Raw genomic sequence first — 22,278 nt, forward strand, 5'->3', positions numbered from 1 at the left:
ATAGATAGAAGCTTTTATTTCTATATTTTCAGTTTTCTTTTTAATTTTAGTTTTTATATGATGTGCTTTTGTCTTTTTTTTTTTTTTTAATTTAGTATTTTTATATATCTTTAATTTTTTTTTTTTTTCAGTTTGAACTTGCTTTAACTTAAACTTCTTTATTTCAGTTAGTTTCCAAGGTAATAATTTGAAAAACGTTGAAGTTTTTCATCTAATATTTATATTTAAGTTTATTTCAGCTTTAATTCAATTATCAAAACTGATTTTTAATAGTTTTACTTAATAGTTTACTTTTAATAGTTGTTACTGTTTGTTAAGAATAACTCGGTTTGTTACTGACATATACTTTGTTTATATAGTATATTTATATAATTTATTCAACGTCATTAACCTCCAGCCTAATAATTCACATTATTTTAACCCCATACAGTAAGTCTGGAATTCACATAATGTAAATATATAATAAGTAACCTTCTTGAGGTCAATATAAACATCATATCACTTGCTTAATATGATGCAATATTATAAAGGTGCTTTTAAAATCCATATGTTTATATTTTTATAATAATAATAATTAGTAGTAGTAGTTTTAGCATATTAAAATAAATATTTAGATTTTATTACTATATATTTAGTATTATTTATTTATTTTTTCTTTTTGCATTACACTAAATAGAGCTGTAAGTCATGGATCATGGGAACACAAATAGTTTTCTGAAAATTACCCAATATTTGTTAAAAAAGCTACAGCTTTCAAAAGCCCTGATTTTCCTCAGGGAACCTATTCATATTATGTAGATTTAGATTGACTGATTTAGATCAATTTTGGATTGATTTAGATAAATGGTTTTAGATCAAAAGTTTAAAGGGGTCATATGATGTTGCTAAAAAATAACATTATTTTGTGTATTTGGTGTAATGAAATGTGTTTATGCGGTTTAAGGTTCAAAAAACACATTATTTTCCACATACTGTACAGTTGCGTGAAAAATTTGGGCGGTGTTATGCAAATCTTCCCACACAAAACGTCTTAGTCTTTGCAACTTTAGGGATCTTATCTATGCACAAACAGCTTGTAACACTCCAAAGAGAAAGGAAAACTTGAAATCGCATCATATGACCCCTTTAATATTCGTCCACAGAACTAGTTCCCATAGAGATGTTGTTAAAAATGACTGTGTCTTGGGTACAGTCTGGGCTTTCTCCAGTACTGCGTATTTACAATCTGTCCTTCTGCTGTTTGCAAATATTGAATTTCTTGTGGTTTGGTTGTGTGCCATCCTGCAGCACACTCATGCTTTCCTTTTGTTTCCTTTCCTAAGTGGAGCTCCCATCCAACATGTCCAGAAGGAGCCTCAATCAACTTCCAACAAGACCACGTTCACCTCCTGCCTTATCTTCATCATCATCATCTTCTTCCTCATCTCCTCATCACTCTGAAAGAACCAGGCATCCAGCTCATATGCCTCCAGGTGCCAAATATCCCTCATCCTCTGGTCACCATGACAGTGCCTCCAGCATAGATCCCACCCCGTCCCTTGGTTCCGAAGGGTCGGGTAACCTAGGCGACGGGGCCCAGGGCATCCACCTGCTGTTACGGCCCCCAGACCTTCTAACGCCAAGCCAGATGCCTCCACTCCATGATGACAGACCGCCGACACCAGCCCCCCCAACCCTGGTGCCACCCGAAGACCTGTATCCTGTCCACTCCGCTGAGGTGGACTGGGGCTCCGGAGACTACCTTGAAACTCTTACTTTCATGGGATCAGAAGGGGAGGAGTTTTCTCTCGTCACCACCCTGCCTACGCATGGATACGATCCGTATGATACGGACGATGAGGCCACGGTCAGCTACAACACAGCTTTCCCCTCTCGTTCCATCCTGCCCCTCTCGTCCAGAGACCTCCAGCCCAGCGTGACTGTAAAATATGGGACTAACTTAAGGACGGCCCATCCTACTGATCCCCGCCTCCCATTAGCTCCTGACTCCGCCCATGCAAGCGATATGGACGATGATTTGGATTTCAATTGGGCGGAGCTTTTTCCCATTGAGCCGACTGAAATGCTGCTTCCCGATATGAACAGTTTGGAATACTACAACACGTTGCAAGCCAAAGAGAATGCTAGTATTGCGAGGAATAGGACGCACCCCCATATTACCCCAACACACACTGTGGGACCCACTCAATCTCCCACTGCAACATTGGGAAAAGTTCCGGACGAAATCAAACGGACGATTCCTCAACCTATTCCATCGGTAACACCAACTCCGCCCCAAAAACCTACGAAGCCTCCCATCCCATCAACCACTGAGACCCAACAACCTCCTGAAGGCCCAGATAAGGGTGTTCCTTCCATACCCACATCCCATGTGGGCAAAACCCGACCGCCAATGCCAACCGCCCTGCCTCCACCCGGCACCTCAGAGGGTCCAGTAATACAAGCTGTGACGCTGAAGCCCCCTGCTACAAAACCCCGTATGACCACCATCAAAACCACCACCAGAACTACAACTACAACTAAAACCACGACTACCATGAGCCCCACTAGCCTCTCTACCAAAAGCCCACCGCCTACAACCCCCAGAATTCCTCTGTCCATCGCACCCCGGCAGTACGTCTGCAATATCACCAAACCGGACATGTACCTAGTCAGAGTGGGTAAGACAATATACACACTATATCGGTTATCATATCAGTTATTAACCGATATTAGAGTTTTTTTTTTTTTAATTGATCATATTATTTAGTATTATTGTGCACATCCATTTTCTTTATTTTTACATTTAGTTATTTTTTTTAAACCGCTAATAGCATGATTTAGTTGTTTTAATGATTTATATTTAACAGTGTTAAATGTCATATTTAACATTTTTGTGATGGTTAAATTCTCTTGTAGATTTTAAAACAATTCATTTTAATTTTAATTTATTTATTTCTCATTATTTATTTTTTAATCTATCTATCTATCGATCTGTTGATCTATCTATAGTATCCTGTTTTATCATTATTGTGCACATTCATTTCCTCTAGTTTAATATCTAGGTAATCTTGAAAGAAAACACTAATCATTTTAATTTAACACTTAAATAATTTAATGTTGTGATGGCTAAATTCTTTAGAAAATTAAAAAAAGGTTTTATTTATTTAACTGTATTTTTTATTATGATTATTTCATTATTTTTATTATATATTTTGATTTTTTTTTTTATACATTTTTAATTAAATACATATTTTATCATCTCTTACAACCTTCTTGTCTGACTCTTGCAGGCATGCCTAGTGGGTCATCGGTGGCGTTTGCCAAAGCTCATGTGCGGGAGATTCTTCGACGAGAGTTCAACCGTTCAGTGGAGCTCCAGGTGAGTGTGTCAGATCACAACAGATCACACATCAGCTATTTATCTCAAGGATCACTGATCTCTATCTGTGCTATCCATCCAGGTCCTCAAAGCCCCACCCAATTTCATCTTCCGGGCAGTTTCCGGTCCACTTGTGTACACTGCTATCTCTGTCATTAATGCTGTCCGCCAATCAGTGCACAGCACTTCCTCTTCTTCCATACTGTCCGTCACTACCATATATGCAGTGCCTGATTACAAACATCAGGTCCACACAGGTGAGAGAGACACAGTATAACCAGTAAATGGCATGCTAACGTGTGGCTAACACGAAAAACTGAGCAATAATTATAAAATAAATAATACACCTTTTATATAAATGTATAATATCATATATAAATATTATATTTATATTTTAAGAATGAGAGTTACATTAGTTAATTTGCCTTGCAGTGCTGCAGTTTGTACCGAGTCATGTGGATGTGCGTCTGTGTAGCTTCAGCGAGCGTGTGGAGAAGGGGCTACTCATGGCGTATGCAGAAGTACGCAAGCGTTCGCAAGAAAACGGAAATTTCACAGTTCATGTACGTAAATCATTTAGGGCAACTGGCAGAGGCACATTCAAAATAAAACTTTTGCACACTTTACATATCGCTGTTCTTTCATGAAAAGCTTATCAACAAAAATATCCTCTATAATTCTGTGTATTTCATACATTTAAATAGTATATTGATACTGTTGTATGATTGCTTGTCTAGATTGTGAATATCACTAGTAGCCTTCCTAAGGGTCAGCGGCAGTTGAAGGCACCGGTGGACATCACTTTTGCTGTGCGTGATTCCCAAGGCTTCCTAACAGGATCAGATGTGAGTGGTCACATGAGGCAGCTCAGCGCTGTGGAGTTCAGCTTCTACCTTGGTTTTCCTACCCTGCAGATCGCTGAACGTGAGTCACAAATACACAGGCTCTTTGTCTCAATATCTCATGAACTTTATTCATCACTCATTTTATCTTATTCTCATTTTTTGTCTTCCAGCTTTTCATTATCCTGAACTGAATGTGTCCCACCTGTTACGCACATCCTGGGTGAAAACAGGTATGTGGGTGTGTTAGAAATTCCAAACAAACTGATTTTGAGATATAACAATACTTTTTTGGGAAGTCTAGTATTTTTCTTCTGTGATTTAGATTTTTTAAACCTTGGAATCCAAAGTAAACTATCTAGATTAACACTTTTTGATGTATTTTTTTTACCCATAATTATAATAATATGTATATAATATATTAATAGTTCTCACTTAGCTAAAATAGTTAGTACCATAAAAGAAAAATATTCATTAGTTATTATAAATATTAAGTAAGTAATATTATTTTTGAGGTGAGTTCTTATGTGAGATAAATATAATTTATAATTAGTTTTTATTTTTTTTCATATAATTAATTAATATAATAATAATTAATTTTTCTTTGATTTATTTACGCCTTGTATTAAATTCAATATTATGATCTAATCTTTCTCATTCTAAGTCTGTTAATGGTACAGGCACTTATAAATGTTTATTTTACTAAAAGATGGCAGGTAGATTTACACCAGTCTAGAATTTATGATTATTACAATTTAGTCATACACGTTTCTAATGCTACTTTTTATAATGTGCATCTGTTCTAGTGTTACTGGGTGTGTTGGACCAGCGTGTGAATGAGAGGACCTTCCAGGCCAAAATGGAGAGGCGATTAGCATTGCTGGTTGGAGAGGGACTTGGGATCGGGGTTAGCAGTCGACGATGGAGAAGAGCTACTAGTATTGGCAACAACAGTGTACAGGTACATTCAAACACATTAGTGTACACAGTTTGTTTGTCTTTCCCACACATCACATAAGCACGAACCCTGGTGTGCCTCAGATTGTGCGAGTGTCCCGTCTGGATGGCTCGGACTACCCGCTGGAGCTGGTGTATTTTGTGGAAGCGGGGTCTGGAGAGAGGCTGCCAGCCCAGGCCACTGCGGCCATGCTCAACAGACTGAACCTGCTGAGAGCCGCCATCGTACTGGGCTACAGAGTACATGGAGTTCTGGCCACACGTGAGTCAAAGTTGTATCAACCAAAGGCCGTGACAAACCATACCGACATCAAAGAACTAGTGCCAATTAAAGAAGACTGTGATGTCGTCTTGCGTCGCATGCATCTGCTCAAAGAATTACACTTGAACACACCGCAAACTACATCCAACGGTCAATTAGAATGTACGTTCTGAGTCTACGTGAGAGGAAGTAACAAGTGGCAGTAGTCTATATTTATCATTCAGATAGGGAAACAAAACTGGGACCCCAGCTAACAGGGAACATTCTGACAAGGTTCTTGCAAAGTAATGAACAAACATTTTTCCAGTAACTAATAGAAAGTTTGTTCAAAGTTATCTGGTCTTTAATAAAGTTTTCAAAATGTTAGCACGACATTATTTATATATCGTTCATGGAACTTTTTTTTCTGGACTGTTTTAGTTTGACATTCGGCTAACATTTTTTAAATGTAAAAAAAAAAATAAAATAAAATAAAAATATATATATATAATGTTTTTTAATGTTTCATTCCTTTAATGTTTGCAAAATTATCAAATGAAATGTTTTCTTAACTTTAACGCATAACCAGGAAAAACGTTTTTAAAACATTAATTAAAAAAAATTTTGAACATTAAGATATAACGTTTTCAAACTTAATGGGAACATTAGCAGAACATTAAGAGAACATTCAAAAGTAACATTCCCATAATATTTGCAGAATGATGAAATGGAATGTTTCCTTAACGTTAATGCATAACCAAGAAAAAAATGGACGTTTTGGACATTCAGAAATAAAGTTTTCAAAACTTAGTGGTAACGTTCCTAGAACATATTTATGTTAGCTGGGACTGTGGATATACAAATTGTAAATAAAGTACCACTTGCTTTCCATTTTGAATATGAATCATGCTGATCAGTTGGTCTTCACTTTCTTCATTTCAGACGTCCTTATAAAAATATTTGCAAATTGAAATGCTCAGGTAAGATGAAGATGTAAAAGTAGAAGAGCTTTCTGTGGGTGTCCTCTTGACTTTGTCATTTACTTGCTTTAATAACTTACATTTTTCTTCTTGTGCACTGGTTCACTAAATTGATCAGAGTGATCTCTCTCACTGTCTGCCCAACGCGATTCAACATGCTTAATCACCCAAAAAGCTGCCGACTGTGTCCGACTAGTGCCGATGGTGCGGGACACGCCGCAAAAACTGGGCTGACAGACACTCAACGACTATGACTTTGACTGACCTGGTGTGTCATGGCCTTAAAAAAGTTGTGTATTTAAGGCACTTTTTAAGTAAGCAAATGTATGATCTTTTTTGTGCCAAATGTCACATTACTCTGTCTCAGCGGTGGAGAAGCTGGCCCTGCCGCCCTCTGAGACTCAGCCCAGTAACGTGTGGCTGATCGTTGGAGTTGTGGTCCCAGTTCTTGTGGTCATCCTCATCATCATCATCCTCTACTGGAAACTGTGCCGCTCTGAGAAGCTGGAGTTTCAACCAGACGCCATGAGCACCATCCAGCAGAGACAGAAGGTCGGGGTTACCGTGTGTGTGTGTGTGTGTGTGTCTGTGAAGTGTTGCCCACTCATAGACACTCCATGTGAAGTGACTGCTCATTTTTACTCATCCATGTCAAGGGCCTTTATGGAAAAATTAGCTACTTTGCAACAGTCATTTTAGCTCGTTGTATCATATTTACTGTCCATTCATGTGTTTGTCATTTTAGTTGCAGCCTCCCAGTGTTAAAGGCTTTGATTTTGCTAAGCTACACCTGGGGCAGCATAGTAAGGATGATATCATGGTAATCCAAGAACCCGCCCCTTTACCGCCACCTGTTAAAGAGGCCACGCCCTCAGAGGGCGGAGAATTGAACACTCCAAAATCGAAGAGCTCATCTACAAAAGCATCCCGCGCAGCACGGAGAAGAGGCCGGTAAGGAACTGTCTGTGATCATGCGCCATGATGTTTGGATTGTGTGAGAGCAGATTCTGTTTATATCAATGTAATTTTAGTATTATTTATATAGTAGTTTGTGTAGCATTTATTTTTATATTTTCAGTTTAATTGTAGTTGAATTTTTAATTTTATTATGTGCGATTGTTATTTTTATTCGTTTTTGTTTTATATTTTAAATACTGCTATTTAGGTTTTATTTTTATTTCAGTTTAAGTGATTATTTATTCCCATTTAGTAATTTTAAGTGCTTTAACTTAATTTCAATTTCAGTTAGTTGCCAAGGCAAGGCATTCGTTTACATCTTTATTTTCATATTCATTCTTTAATTTTAGTTTTTGTTAACGATAAAATCCCTGGTTTATATGATTTTTTTTTTAACTCACACATGTTTTTTTTTTTTTCAGATTGTCTCCATCTGATGGAGATTCATTAGGAAGCGAAGCATCCAGTGGTAGAGAATCAGCAGAAGAAAGCACCAGACCTGCTGTGACGCCAAGTGACAGCAAACCCCAACATCGCAAGAGCAAGCATGGTATTATACAACAAAAACACACTAATTTACTATATTATTATACTATATTAACTATTAATAATTAAAAGTATAATATAAAGTTGCTTCATAATGATTTGTATTGTGAAAAAAAGCAATTATTAAAATTAACATAGTAATATAGTAATTTTAATAGTAATTATATATTTAATATAGTAATTTAAAATTATTAATATTATTATTAAAATAGTAATCAATTATTATTAAAATTAGTATCATTATTATTACAATTATTGTTATTTAAAAAATTGCATCTCTTTCTCTCCTCCTCTTATTCCATCGGTTCATCAGCAAAAAACAAACTTGGTAAGTGTCTTTACCCATAGACATGTTGCATTTGTATATTGTTAGTTACAAATTTGTGACCTTTGACATCTGGCCTTGATGTTCAGGTGCTCAACCTGGAAGTGGTGTGGATGAGCAGTTGTCCTCGTCGTCCATATTTGAGCATGTGGACCGTCTGTCTCGAGGTTCATCAGATGGAACGCGCAGAGTGTCCAATAAGATACAGCTCATCGCCATGCAGCCCATGCCAAGCCCTCCCTCACATCCACATAACCAAGCCCTGAGTCCAAGCCTGACAGACAGGATGCCTGACGGAGCAAAGGTCAGTAGTGAGGTTAGGAAACTCTTCTTCGCAAACACAAACTTGTTCGTAAATGACAGGCTCACACCTTAGACACACAGATGTGGCATTCACATGATGTCCACTATAATGAAAGATCTGTAAAAGCATTTTTTTGTGTTAAATCTTTATCCATCTGTGTTGTTTTTAATCACTGTGCTGTTTTTTGTATTTATTTATTTATGACATATATGAGATATGTATTTACAACACAAAATCAAAATGGTGAAAGTGGTGATGCAAGTACCACTAAAATATTTTCTACTATTTTCTGTAGCAATACAGAGATGTGTAGCTCAAAATACATCATTTTGGGGAAATACAGGAGAAAAATAACTTTAATTAAAAAAAAATGAAATTACCTGAAAAATAAATTTAAAAATAAATACACCTAAAATAAATAGTCTGTATGCATTTATATAGATAGATAGATAGATAGAAAATTATAAACATTAAGCTACTTTTCCTATAACATCAACATACACTATTTCGGATTGCCGAAGCATTGCAGTTCATGGCCGTACAATAAAGGTAATTTCTATAAATATAATGTATTTTAAATAATTTATTATTTGTATTAATTATTTTTAATAACTAAAATGTATATTTTAAATTTGTTTATATTTATATAATGTACATTAAATTTAATTGTAAAATTTAATTTAAGTGTGTTCAAGTATAATCTGTGTTTATTTTTTTCAGAATTTTTGGTATTTTATGAATAATTTTTTGGTAGAGAAAAGCTTAATGTTTATAATGTTTATATCACCATAATGTGACATATTTCCCAGAGAAACAGAATATTCAGCAAAAAATATTATTATATTTAATATTAAAAGATTACCATTTTATTTTCATGTCGTCTAAAAGAAAACATTCATAGCCAATTCTTCCAACTGACACAGATTCAAGTGGACTTGAGGCATAAATCTGAGATCGAACACCATCGCAATAAGATCCGCCTGCGTGCCAAGAGAAAGGGCCACTACGAGTTCCCCTCCATGGAGGACATCATGGCAGCGTTCGGCGACAGCTCCGAACAACAGCGAGTGTATCAACAAGCTCAGGAACAGATACACAAGATCCTGCATCCTGAAGAACACACACCTTCATCGTGCGGAGAGCCACGCAAAAGGTCAGGATGATAAATCTCACTTGTACTGTCTGCAAAACATCTAGAGTTTGCCATCCAGGAAAATGAATGCAATTTGTTTTTCAATTGCAGTTCCAAAGGAAGACGCTCTCCCAGACACAGACAAAGACAGCATTTGCGCGGAAGGGGAAGTCTGAGAGACAAAGATCGTCTCATTACTGACGGAGATGCCACGTACAGGAAGTACCCCGGGGTCAACAATGTGGCCTATGTGGTAGGACACACACACATGTACATGCTTTCACTCAACTAAAACACAAACTCACCACTCCTCTTCCTGTAGTCTGATGCTGACCAGCTCCCAGATGCGGGCAGCCCTTCTCCTACTGATGAGGTGTTTTTAGACCCTGGATCACCTCCGTCAGGCCAAGCCCCTGCTCCGCCCTCCTACGTCCCCCCTCAGCCAACCATCGAAGAAGCCCGGCAACAGATGCACTCCTTATTGGATGACGCGTTTGCTCTCGTCTCGCCTTCTTCTCAAGGAAGCCCCGCTCCTCTAACATTCACTGGCGTTACAGCAGTCACTGGCGTCGGAGGAATCAGCCCCGGTCAACCCTCCAGCCCGTCCTCACGTCCTGCACGCCAATGGGGCTCCTCTTCTTACCCAGCAGCCCCTGCACACAGTCCTTTCTCTGCGGTGCGTGACTAAAAACATTTGAATGATGGAATCCAAGTTATGTGAAATTTCATTTAATTTCTCTCTGCTCTGTAGAGGTATGCCGAGTTAGGAATGTCTCCCACATCGGTCCAAGGTTTACTGCAAAGGTGAGGTGGATTCTGGAAGGTACTATGGAATAAACTAACAAGAAAAGTCAGGAGGGAGTTGAAAAAAGAACATGTAAACATGATAAAGAAGTACAATGTTCCTGTTAAGCCAACAAAATAAGTTTGAGTACAGAAAAGCAAATATGCTGGCACATACCACTTTGTCTACTAGAGTTAATTATCCATCAGGTTCAGATATAATATTTACTCGGCAGATTGTATAATTTGACAGGCAGGCGCAGGGTTCTGGGTATGTTGTGTCAGCAGAGATGCAGTCAGATCCTGGATACTCCAGCAGAGGGCAGTATGGAGAAGAGATGCCATCGTCTTCTCGGCCACGACCAGTAGGGGGCAGCACAGGTAAAGGTTTTTATTAGTAATTTAATGTGGCCCTGTCCCAAATAGCACCCTAAACCTTCACAGTCTTCCTCTAAGTCCACACTGAGTCGGGTAGAAGTCTGCTGCGGAGCTCGCCTCGCACCAGAAGTGCGCATCGAGGGTGCATAGCGGCCGCAAAGGGGGCGCTCACAAGCACCCTTCTGAAAGCTAAAATTACGAATGGGGCACCCTACGGTCTCGTGAACTTAACGGACACGTCCATGCAGCGGCCATTGTAAGTCCGCTAGACCGCAAGTGCACATGAAGTGTGCCATTTGGGACAGGGCCAATGTGTGGTTTCAGTGCTACGATAATTGCTATGTATTATGTGTGTAGGTGCACAGTTGCATCAGCTGACACAAGTGGGCTTGTCAAGTCGGATTGGATTGTATCCTGGAGTTGGCCGTAGTGTATCTGGACCTTCAGGATCAAGCTGGGCCCAGTACCGCTCAGATGAGGAGATTTCCAGACCAGAATCCAACCGAGAGGCTGTAAATCAAACATGCACATTCATAGTAGTATATATCATAAAATATGGGATATTATAAAATCCCAAATTGTACTGTTGGTTTACCAAAGCATTGCATTCAATAAAAGTAATGAAAAAATAAGTAAAAAAAACATATAATGACAATAATGTGAATGAACAAGTAATAATAGCAATTACATCATTTAATTTGTTAAATTTAATTTAATTTTTAATTCAAGTTATTTCAAATAATTTATTTTAAATTTTATTTTAATTAATAATTTACATGAATTAAATTTATTTTAAATATTAATTTATTTTATTAATATTTTTTAATAAAAATAATTCAAATGTATATTTTAAATGTATACATATTTATATAATGTATATTTAGTTTAATTCAGTTTTAGTTTGTGTTTAAGTATAATCAGTTTTTTTTCCTGAATTGTTGGATTTTTATCTCTCCCTCTCTGATTCTCACAGAATATATTTAAATTTGAATGAATTCAAATGTATTTAGTTTAATTGTTCAATTTTTATTTAAAATGTAGATTTAAATGCATATATTTATATAGTGTATATTTTATAGTTTATTTAATTTTAAATAAGATTTTTAATACAATTAATTTTTATTCATTATTTTTTTAAATTAATATATGCGACCCATGCTGGCAAAATGGGTCGGAATGCGCACAGGCTAATTCGAGCTACAGGCAAAAATAAAGTGAAAAACATAGATTTTGAGGTTTTCACAAAAATGAGTTCATTAAGCCCTCGTCTAGCAATCCTAAAGCTCCAAATAATACTTTTAGATGTTTAATTACCTTTATTTTGTACGTTTTCTGAGAGGAGTAACTTTTCTCCGCTCACTTCTCGCACTGACTGTCATCCGAAGCGCGTGCATAAAGGCGCTTCCGACAGCGCGATCCCGATAAATATACACATATACACAGAATTACAGTATTTAAGTATTCGGGCAAACATAATCTGTTATGTTTTATGTGAACATTTGGGGAACTGTTGGGGAAAAACTTCTGATGTGTAACATTATATTAGATCCGTGCATTACAGCAGGTCTTAATATAGGCCGCCTCATTAATGCTAATTTAACAATAAAAGAAAAGAGGGAATCACTCGCTGCTCTTGATTGAACTGCTTTTGTAGTTTTAATAATCAATTTATTTGTAATTTGTAATTAAAAGGGATTTTTACCTTTGATTATTTGTTTTTCTTACTTGAATGCTTTTGTTTAGATGTAAAATGTAAAAGGTAATGCATTATTTGTTTCTTTCTTGTATTTGTTCTACTGTTTTTTGTTTTTTTTGCATCTGTTCTTATTTATAATAAAGATAAAATAAAAATAGGTACATTGTTATTATTAATATAGTAATTATTTTTAAGAAAAGGACTGGAGGAAAAGATGTAATGTTGCAGGTGATTTTGCTTTGGAACCTTCAGAAAACTTTAACTCTATTGACATCAAACGGGTGTAGCTCAGTCATTTTTCATCTGATTCCAACAAATCATACATCATTCTGAAGGTATTTTAATGAAAAATGTGAACATAAAAATCTAATTTTTGAAAATTTGCTAATTGTGACTCATTTTCCCAGCACAGGACACATATTATGTAAAATTTGTAGATTATATATATATATATATATATATATATATATATTTTGCCTGTGTTCAGGCATAATCTGTATGTTTTTATTTTTTATTTTTCCTGAAATGTTAGCATTTATTCATTATTTCTCTCTCCCTCTCTGTTTCTCACAGATACTGACATTCCCAGAATACTCTTCATCACCAGTATTCCAGATGCCCAGGACGTCCCTGCAGGATCCCACAACGCCCCAGGGTCACCTGGAAGCCTCGAGCGTGGGGTACATTGCCCCTGAGAAGCGTTCTCCACCACCCCAGTCCTCGGCCTCTCTCATCAAGGCCATCAGGGAAGAACTCCAGAGACTTTCTCAGAAACAGGCTGCTGTTGTCAGCTACCAGAGTTGAGAAAGACCATCCCGAAACCCCAGTCCTGGTTAATCTCCCGATGTACCACATAAACAACCTCACAAATCCCAACACATCTCCATGGCTGAGAAGCTGCTTTACACAAAATCCGAACCAAAATCTTCAAATTCAAGTACGGCTGGTCTGTTACATATGAAGAATTACTTTCAATCTTCCATACTTGTATTGCCAGGACATCCACAATTGAAATTCCACTGCTGACATGCAGAAAATAAACTTAAATACTCTCTCCTATAATTCACAAAGAAAAAAACTCACCCTAAACATCATATCCAGACTGTTTAGAAAAACAGACAAAGTTTCCCCATATTCAGACTCTCAATTTGCATGCTGAGAGCTGTGAACCTTCAAGACTTCGTACTGACTGTTGCTAATGTGAAAATCCCTCCACTTCAGTTCCAGGTCTCTCAAAGTGCTTCCTCCAAATGGGTCATCTTCATGTCTCCGGACTTCCTCTGGTGCTAAACATCATTTCTGGCCTCCGCCACGATACCATAATTCAGCCCTGCCCAAAAACTCTGAAGTGGCGTCCTTTCCTTTTGTTCTCCCATTTATCCAAGACGGCTTATCAAGTGGAAACGTGCTCTGTTCCAACACCTAGTGAGCTGCTTGATGCGAAATCTGTTCCAAAGGTTAGCCAACTTAATTATGTTCCCTTATAAGATACCTTAATAAGTTTTAGCCAAATTCTAAGGCAGCATTTCATGTATTGTTCACAGAGAAGTCAAACCCAGAATGCATTGCAACAAGCAACAAGATAAATATAATTTATCAAGTTATACTTCATTCAGTAACATTCATAAAAACTTAAAATGTATGATTTTGCCCAACATTGGTGAGTTGTAGAGTATCACATCGTTAGCTTAGCACAAAATAAGTATCACAAAATGTGTTATTTTCCCCAACATGTGCAAGTTCTATGTATTTTTGTATTTATTAGAATATCACGCCATTAGCTTAGCAACATGCTAACGTCAAACTCTGGACGAGGCAAGACAAATGTTGAGTATAAATGTATATTTAATTCGATAACGTTCATAAAATCTCAAAAATATGTTATTTTGCCTAACATGTGAGTTTTATGTTTATACTTATTGGAATCAAATGTCAAACGTTGGATGGTAAAAGAAAAATGTTGATTATATTTGATCAATTCTATTTAATTCGATAACGCAACCCTCTACGGACACCTTGGCAATTGAATCGCCATTGGCTAGTACATTTTTTTTTTACTCGCCAGACTGAAATACTATATTATACTATGCTATATATATACTATATTATAGTATGCTATATACATATATAATGTTTGTAAAATGGTACAGCTTTTTAAATATCAGCGCTCAGTCGGAGTGTGTTCGGCGAGTGAAAATATATCTGTGCTAATCATATACTCAGCCTCCAACTCACACACTGGCGAGTAAAATCTGAGAATTTATTAGCCATTGGCTAATATTAGACATCATTTAGTCGCCCAGAGTGAATATTTAGTCGCATATGCGAGTGATTTACTCGCAATGTAGAGGGTTGTAACGTTCATAAAACCGTAAAATGAGATATTCTACCCAACATTTGCGAGTACTGTGTATTTTTTATACTTGTTCGTTTATCACACCATTATCTTAGCAAAATGTTAATGTCAAACTCTAGACAGGGCGAGAGAAATGTCGATTGTATAATAATTCATTCGATAACGTTCATAAAATCTTAATGTATTATTGTACCCAACATTTTTGAGTTCAGTGTACACTTATTAGAGTATCATGCCATTAGCTTAGCAACATGCTAACATTAAACAATTGAAATAAATTGCAAAATTGAGTCAGTTTGTGTTGCTGCCTATATAGTGTGTTCAAAATGAGCCACTTATGAGGTTCCGTGACTCTGCCTATGTAGGCAGAGCGGCAGCTAACTAGGTTTTGGTACAGAGCTAATATCAGTCATGGTCTTCAGGTCTTGCCTTACATTTGAGCTCTGGGTACTTCAGACTCTGCAGTGGAGGGGAGAAGAGTTTTTGTTGGGATTGTAAACAGTGAAGTCACTCTACATACCCTGAGTTTTTGAGTCAGCCCACATGTTGAGATGATCGACAGGCGGCCTTAGCTGCCGACCAGCATGGTTCCCATGCCGATAACATCATATTAATTTGTCCAAACTGTCTGCATCTGAGGAAAGGTATCGAAGTAAGCATTCATGATGCTCGTGTGTATTCTTTTAAGCTCTTTTCACCAGTAGGTTTTGAACGTTGGCTGTCCAATCAATTCTTTTTAAAGTATGGCTGAGGTAGTTTCTCAGTTTACAGATATTAATTTTGCACATTTTTTCATCTTTGCACAATCATATCATGGTGATGATGGAAGTCAATCAGTTAAAGAGTTTATTGAGGAAAAGAGAGACAACTATACAGTAACTATGTAAAGAAAGATATGAGTTCATATACAAATATTTATATTGCATATTGATGTATCAACTCATTGAGCACAATCTGATTATATGTTAGATTATATGTTAAGCATATTAGATTGTATTTATTTTTTATTGTTATGAAAGTATGAAAGTGTTGCTCTGGGACTTTTAAAAAAATAAGACCAAATCACTGTTGAGGCATATAGTTTATTTAGCTTCGTAATTTGGTAGGCATTCTCAATGTATTTTCATGTATTTGGTCATGTGGATTTGCACAGAGGTATAGTAAAGGTATTCCTATAAGGAAATGTGTTGAGGTTAAAGGCCTTCATCAATATTCTGTTTTAATTCTCTGTCCTATTTTTTCCTCTCTTTATTTTTTTGGTCAAACTTTTTTTTCTCTTTTCTTACAGTCCCCCCCCCCCCATACTGGGTTCCCACACTCAAGCTTGAAAAGGGGTCATGAAAAGATCATCAAAACTCCTGTAATTACTATAATATTTTCTATAGTCCTACAAAATATTTAATTAGCTTGAAATGCTCTTTGCGAGTGCAATAAAATGATTTTAAAAATCTTTATCCAATAATCGCAAACGACTTGAAAAGTCATGAAAATTTGTTGGCCAAAAGTTGTGGAAACCCTAGCTTCTGTCTTTTATTTATTTATTTTTTCTCCTTAATATCTCAGTTTTTCTTACTTCGTAAATTGTACTTCCTTCATTCTTTCTATCTTTCTATCGATAGACTCCTGGCAGGCCTTAAATCAGGACGCATGTGAAGTGATGGATTACGCTTTATTTCTTCCTTGTTTATTTTGTGTGCTAATGTCTTGACGGGCATGCTAATAGTCTTAAAAAATATTGAAAAATACTACAAACAAGCTTAATAGAATTTAGCCTACTTTGAAAGAGTACTATGTAATGGTTTATGAGACTAAAAACCAATGGTCAAAGCACAGAGAAACCATCCTGATCATCGTCAAAAGAAAAAAGAAGAAATTTTCAGTATTTTGTCATTTATAAACCTGAATAATATTTTTGAAAGTATTTGAAAATCAATATTTATCAATATATCATATAAAAAAAGAGTATTAATATGTAAACGGACATTTCTCCATATTTAAATATTCAGTATGTAGTCCACAGTTGACCAGTAAGAGGCAAACATCATTGGTAGACGCCCCCCTTTCCCACTGTGCAAAGACCAACTGGGAATTTTTCTTTATTTTCTTTCTTTTTTATTTTCAATTTTGCGGATTTCTTGAACTGCATGCATTCATAAAAGACTAAGTTGAGAATAAGTGTTGTATTTACTGTCAATTGATTTACATGGTGCTACTCAACATGTGTGTGCGTGTGTGTGTGTGTGTGTGTGTGTGTGTGTGTCAGTGCAATAGTATACTCCCCCTGTCCCTATGTCAGTGCCATAGAGGATCTAATAGGAATGTGAACGAAATCTTACATAAAGTTCATTTTTAATTTCATGTAAACTACCTGAAATCTTAACGACATTATCATCTTTTTTGTTGATGCTAAGACCATCTTTGTGATCCTATCATTGATGGATATGTATCTTTCTCTCATTCTGTCTTATTTCTTTCTCTCTTGGTCTCTGCAAACTGCATCCCAGTATTTGATGTTTAATGTCTCTATATTGTTGTGTAAATTAAATAATAAACAATGTGCCGTCAATTATGTCTCTTTTGTGTCAGTGCTGGGTAGAGGTCATCTGTCTAATACAATCTGCAATGCAGCATAAATCTAAAAAGAGATTAATAATACAAATTTATTTGAAGCTATTGGTCTTGATTTTTTTAGTAATCTAGTTATCTATCTATCTATGTTGGAAGAAGATACTCAATAGATCAAGATTGAGATATGGTTGATAATAAGACTTAAAAAAAAATACAATTGTATAAAATAAAATAGGCCAAGTAAACAAAACAGTTAACAGTGATTTATTTACTTTTCTTGTATATTCATACATTTAATTTTACAATTATTCATATTAACATACTTTTTCATTAAGAGTATGCTCCCTAATATAAATCTGCATGTATTACCTAAAGAATATAGGAGAATTCTTTCTAAACTTTCAAGAAAGTACGTAAAGTTTGGGACTTTTTACGTAGTGATTTGCTGACTCGCGAACTGCTCGGACCGAATCAGTTCGACTCGTGTTTCGGACCGGTTTTGTAAACAGGTTGTATGTATTCATTGAAAAGATTCGACTCAAAAGAATGATTAATTCACGAATCTGACATCGCTACTTTGCGAATGAATTGAATGTCGCCAATCAGGATATTTTGGCGACGCCCTGTTCGGCCAAACCCTGTAACGTAATGTCTCCTGCCTAACAGGTCCGCGGAATATACATTGTTTCATTTGAGGTGAATGCTTACACTATAAACAGTGTCCACAGCTCTGTTTACAATATATAGGTCAGTAGAGGAAGGAGAAAAGCAAAACGAAAACATGTTTGTCCACTTTTAATAAATAACCCTCAGTTCATTTTAAATACAGCAAAGAAACCCGATCTTGGGTGTGTTATTTTAGAAAAGGAAAAAAAGAGACATGGCCCTTTAAATGCAATGCCGAACCCCTTATACGCTGAAGAGTGTGACGTTGTTTACCTGTCGGCAGGTGTATTCGGGTGTTACTGCGGGAGAGGTTGATGATACACCTTTTCAAAGGGAGTTTTAACATTTATACAGAGACAGAATTTGGATTATAGTAGGCTACATTCGTACTTTTGAGAAAACACACACACACTCACACACACACATTGGATTTATAGTTCTGAAATCTGCTGGAACCATTTTATCAACGCTTTGCAAGACTGATTTGCATAAATCGCTGAAAGGACTTAGCACAACATACGGGAATTCTCGAACAGGGGAAATACAGTATCCAAAAAGTGTCATTCTGGATGTGAAAAGCTTCGACATGATGGAGAATCGTGTTTGACTACCTAATTTCATCATCCGATGTTATAGTAAGAATTTATTTTATTATTCTCAAATACTTCGCAATATGTTTCTTAATAAATTAATTGTAATGTACTTTTGTCCCTCAGAAATATGGTTGTAACATAAATAGTTAATACAGCACTTAAAAAAATACAGTACAGTGAAGGTATACGTAGTCTATGTTACTGAATGATGATTATCTTATCCTCATACCATGACATTTGCTTAGTAAAGTACATCAAATAATGCAATATCACCATGGAACTTAGGGTCTAATCATTGTTTATGTACAAAAAAAATGGCATTATCATGGTATGTGTTCAGAATGGTGTATGTATAAATATAGGTGAATACCATGGTACCATGTCCAAAAACGTGGTATTACCATGTTAAATATACAAAAACCATCATATTATCATGGCACTGTGTCCAACAACTATGTTAAAACCATATTTATTGATTTATTGTAAATATTAATTTATTACTTTTTAGGTTTTTGCCTATTTTGTTAACATGAAAGTTTTATCTACACTTTTCAGTGTCTGCTATTCAGGAAATAAGTAGACTTTTCAAACAGAATGGCATTAAAGCGTTCGTCTTCCATGAAGACCCAGCTGGTCAATGCCATCCAGCTTCAGGAAGTGGAGATGGAGGAAGAGATCAACACCAGTAGCAGTAATAACAATCCTGCCGAAGGTGAAGAACATACAACTAACACAAAACACATGTGCTTATACTACTGTAACTTTATTACTACTTGTGACCAGTCAAGTAGCATCCAGTCATCTCAAGCGATTTTTGACCTCTGTAGCCCAAACAGAACCAAAATGCTACACCGTGGAGGAGGCTGTGGAGAGCATCAGCTTTGGACGCTTCCATATTCTGCTTTTTGTCATCATGGGTAGTGCCAATGTAGGAAAACTGCATCTCTGTAATTTATTAACCAGCATACCGTGCTTTTACTGCTTACATATTTCATTGCTGATGTGTGTGTGTAGATAGTGGAGGCAATGGAGATCATGTTGTTGGCTGTGGTTTCTCCTGAGATCCGCTGTGAATGGCATCTAGAGGATTGGCAGGTGGCCCTTGTCTCCACGGTGAGGAGCTCGTCCAGTCAGAACCCTTTATTTTGTTTTTGCTTTGAAGTTCGACAGGAATGGAATGTTGTAGTGCGAGATGCACACATGTGACCTTCGCATTAGTTAGGTTCCTTCTGTCCCAGATTTATATGCAAAACTGTGAGAAAATTTTGTGCGTAAAATGCATGCATACATTTTTCATATACATTTTTCCTACAAAATGCAGAAATAAGAATTAACAGCCTGATTTTGTTTATGATTTTAGATGGTGTTCCTCGGTTTTATGGTCTGTGGGGTCCTCTGTGGTTATGTTGCCGACAAATATGGACGTTGGAAGGTCAGATAACGTCTCGTTTGACACATAAAGGCTAGGTTTTAGGTAAATTACATGAAATAAATGTGTGTGTGTGCACAGGTGGTGTTTGGTGGCTTTATATGGGCAGCCTATTTTTCTCTGCTCACTTCATTCTCTCCATCGTACGATTGGTTCATCTTCCTGCGCTGTATGGTGGGCTGCGGTGTCGCGGCCACATCTCAAGGGTGAGATTACGCGAATATTTTCTTATCATTTCCATATGTACAAACCTGAAAATCTTAGGGAATTTCATAAAAAAAAATGTCAGGCCTGGACAGTTATGGAAACTAATAAAATCTTTAAAGTCATATCCATTTATACATGTATATACAGTTTTGGCTTTTTGTTAGACTTAGGGCAAGGCATAGAAATGTCAATGTCTGAGCAAATTGTTCTTTTCTTTTCAATTAACTGGTTCACAAACTGGTTCACCGATAGGATTGAATTATTCATTAGCGAATCTGTCTAAATCACACCTTGATCCACTAATCATAAAACAACTGGGAAGATCATGGAAATTCATTGACCATAAATTGCGAGAAAAATTATTTTCTAGTATGCATAAAAACAGTAAATCAAATGCATGTGCAAATGTTATTTTCTTTCTAAAGGTTTGTTTTGAAGACTGAATTCATCCCATCCAAATACAGAGCGTCACTGCTGCCTCTTGCCTCAGTGAGTGCAACATGTGTAGTTATGTTTGACCTTCAACTGGGAAACCTTCTACTGACCTTGCCTGTGATTGGTTGACAGATCTTCTGGATGCTGGGATCTATGCTTATTATTATTCTCGGTATGACGGTGGTGCCCACAATGGGCTGGCGCTGGATGATCCGTTTTTCTATCATCCCCAGCATCATACTCATTGGGCTCTTCATGGTGAGTTTCATCTATTGTGCTGAAGGAAATGGAAGTAGAGGTTTGTCTTTGACTCACTTGCTCACTCTTTCCTTTTTTTTTAGTTTATTCCTGAGTCTGCACGGTTCCAGGTCTCAGCAGGAAACATACAGGAAGCCTTGTCTACACTTAATTGGATCGCTAGGATGAATGGCACCACCTTACCAGAAGGAGAACTACGGGAACCTGAAGTGGTGTGTATGAGAAGTACTTTTTTCTTTATCTGAGTCTTTTATGACTCTCAAGACCTTACTTTTGCTTATTTACAATAAGCAAAAGTAAATAAAATATAAATCTATTATCTATATATTAATGAAAATTATTTATATTAATAATAGATAATAGATTTTTATTATTTATATAATTATTAATATAAATAATTTTCATTAATATATAGATTATATATAGTAAGGATGCTCTGATAGTAAAAATTCAGGCCAAAAACTATAAGCCGATAATTAATTATTTTCAAATTATGGTCGACAATGTTTAAATGACAGATATAAAAATTCTAAATAAATTACAATTAAAACACTACAAATTAAAATCAGTCATTTTAAATGCAACAGGTGAATTCACAGCATAATTATGTATAGTATGAAAAATGTGCTCAAGATCACATTTTAACATTTTACGTATACCGATCACATTTTTAATATGAGAAAGGTAATCATAAAAATAAAAATAGTGAAAATGAGCATGCATAATTAAATATACAATATTTACAGAAAAAAAAAAATATATATATATCAGCCAATAACCGATATGGTGCCGATATATTGTACATTACTAACATATAGACAGACACAAATCCTACACCGAAACGTTTTGAAAAATATTCAAGTGTGTATATTTCATATATACTTCTTTGTAATATGTAATAATGAAGCCTCATTCCAAAATATATAAATAGTTTGAGACAGTAGGTAGGTATTTTTGAATAGTTAGGAAGTATCTGGCAGTGAAAAAAGAGGCACTCATTCAGTACGTATAACTCTACACATTCATTTATGCATTTATATGAGTGTAAATGCACTTGAGTGCAACTAACAGAACTGTTTGTATTCAGACAGAAAGAGGAAATGCCATCACTCTGATCAACCCGGCTTTTAGAAGAACATCGCTTTTGCTGTGGTACTCATGGTAATGTCTAACACACTTCCCTTTGGTTTGTTTGTTTGGTGTTTTGTGTGTGTGTGTGTGTGTGTGTGTGTGTGTGTGTGTGTGTGTGTGTGTGAGAAAAATT

At 36.2% G+C, this 22,278-nt stretch overlaps 2 protein-coding genes across 3 annotated transcripts in view; both read left to right on the top strand.

Annotated features, from left to right (window-relative positions):
• LOC107656289 (UPF0606 protein KIAA1549-like) overlaps positions 1–14,271 on the top strand; it is a 23,332-nt gene extending 9,061 nt beyond the window's left edge. For both annotated transcript variants that reach the window (XM_016444053.1, XM_016444054.1), the window contains 20 exons: positions 1,323–2,660; positions 3,273–3,361; positions 3,444–3,618; positions 3,794–3,924; positions 4,099–4,285; positions 4,377–4,436; positions 5,010–5,164; positions 5,245–5,422; positions 6,749–6,933; positions 7,127–7,332; positions 7,761–7,888; positions 8,198–8,212; positions 8,299–8,525; positions 9,437–9,666; positions 9,757–9,898; positions 9,968–10,321; positions 10,397–10,449; positions 10,682–10,809; positions 11,164–11,318; positions 13,076–14,271. In XM_016444053.1, coding sequence (XP_016299539.1) covers positions 1,323–2,660; positions 3,273–3,361; positions 3,444–3,618; positions 3,794–3,924; positions 4,099–4,285; positions 4,377–4,436; positions 5,010–5,164; positions 5,245–5,422; positions 6,749–6,933; positions 7,127–7,332; positions 7,761–7,888; positions 8,198–8,212; positions 8,299–8,525; positions 9,437–9,666; positions 9,757–9,898; positions 9,968–10,321; positions 10,397–10,449; positions 10,682–10,809; positions 11,164–11,318; positions 13,076–13,306 — 4,367 coding nt within the window. In that variant the 3' untranslated portion in view covers positions 13,307–14,271. The remainder of the gene's footprint in view (positions 1–1,322; positions 2,661–3,272; positions 3,362–3,443; positions 3,619–3,793; positions 3,925–4,098; positions 4,286–4,376; positions 4,437–5,009; positions 5,165–5,244; positions 5,423–6,748; positions 6,934–7,126; positions 7,333–7,760; positions 7,889–8,197; positions 8,213–8,298; positions 8,526–9,436; positions 9,667–9,756; positions 9,899–9,967; positions 10,322–10,396; positions 10,450–10,681; positions 10,810–11,163; positions 11,319–13,075) is intronic.
• Positions 14,272–18,310: 4,039 nt separating this feature from the next.
• Positions 18,311–22,278, top strand: part of svopl (SVOP-like) — a 6,087-nt gene continuing 2,119 nt past the window's right edge. Inside the window, exons 1-10 of the mRNA XM_016444006.1 lie at positions 18,311–18,727; positions 19,241–19,397; positions 19,513–19,613; positions 19,700–19,798; positions 20,046–20,117; positions 20,196–20,320; positions 20,747–20,810; positions 20,889–21,014; positions 21,098–21,226; positions 22,102–22,175. Coding sequence (XP_016299492.1) covers positions 19,280–19,397; positions 19,513–19,613; positions 19,700–19,798; positions 20,046–20,117; positions 20,196–20,320; positions 20,747–20,810; positions 20,889–21,014; positions 21,098–21,226; positions 22,102–22,175 — 908 coding nt within the window. The 5' untranslated portion in view covers positions 18,311–18,727; positions 19,241–19,279. The remainder of the gene's footprint in view (positions 18,728–19,240; positions 19,398–19,512; positions 19,614–19,699; positions 19,799–20,045; positions 20,118–20,195; positions 20,321–20,746; positions 20,811–20,888; positions 21,015–21,097; positions 21,227–22,101; positions 22,176–22,278) is intronic.

Source organism: Sinocyclocheilus anshuiensis, unplaced genomic scaffold (assembly GCF_001515605.1).
Source record: "Sinocyclocheilus anshuiensis isolate Anshui unplaced genomic scaffold, SAMN03320099.WGS_v1.1 scaffold183, whole genome shotgun sequence".
NCBI lineage: Eukaryota > Metazoa > Chordata > Actinopteri > Cypriniformes > Cyprinidae > Sinocyclocheilus > Sinocyclocheilus anshuiensis.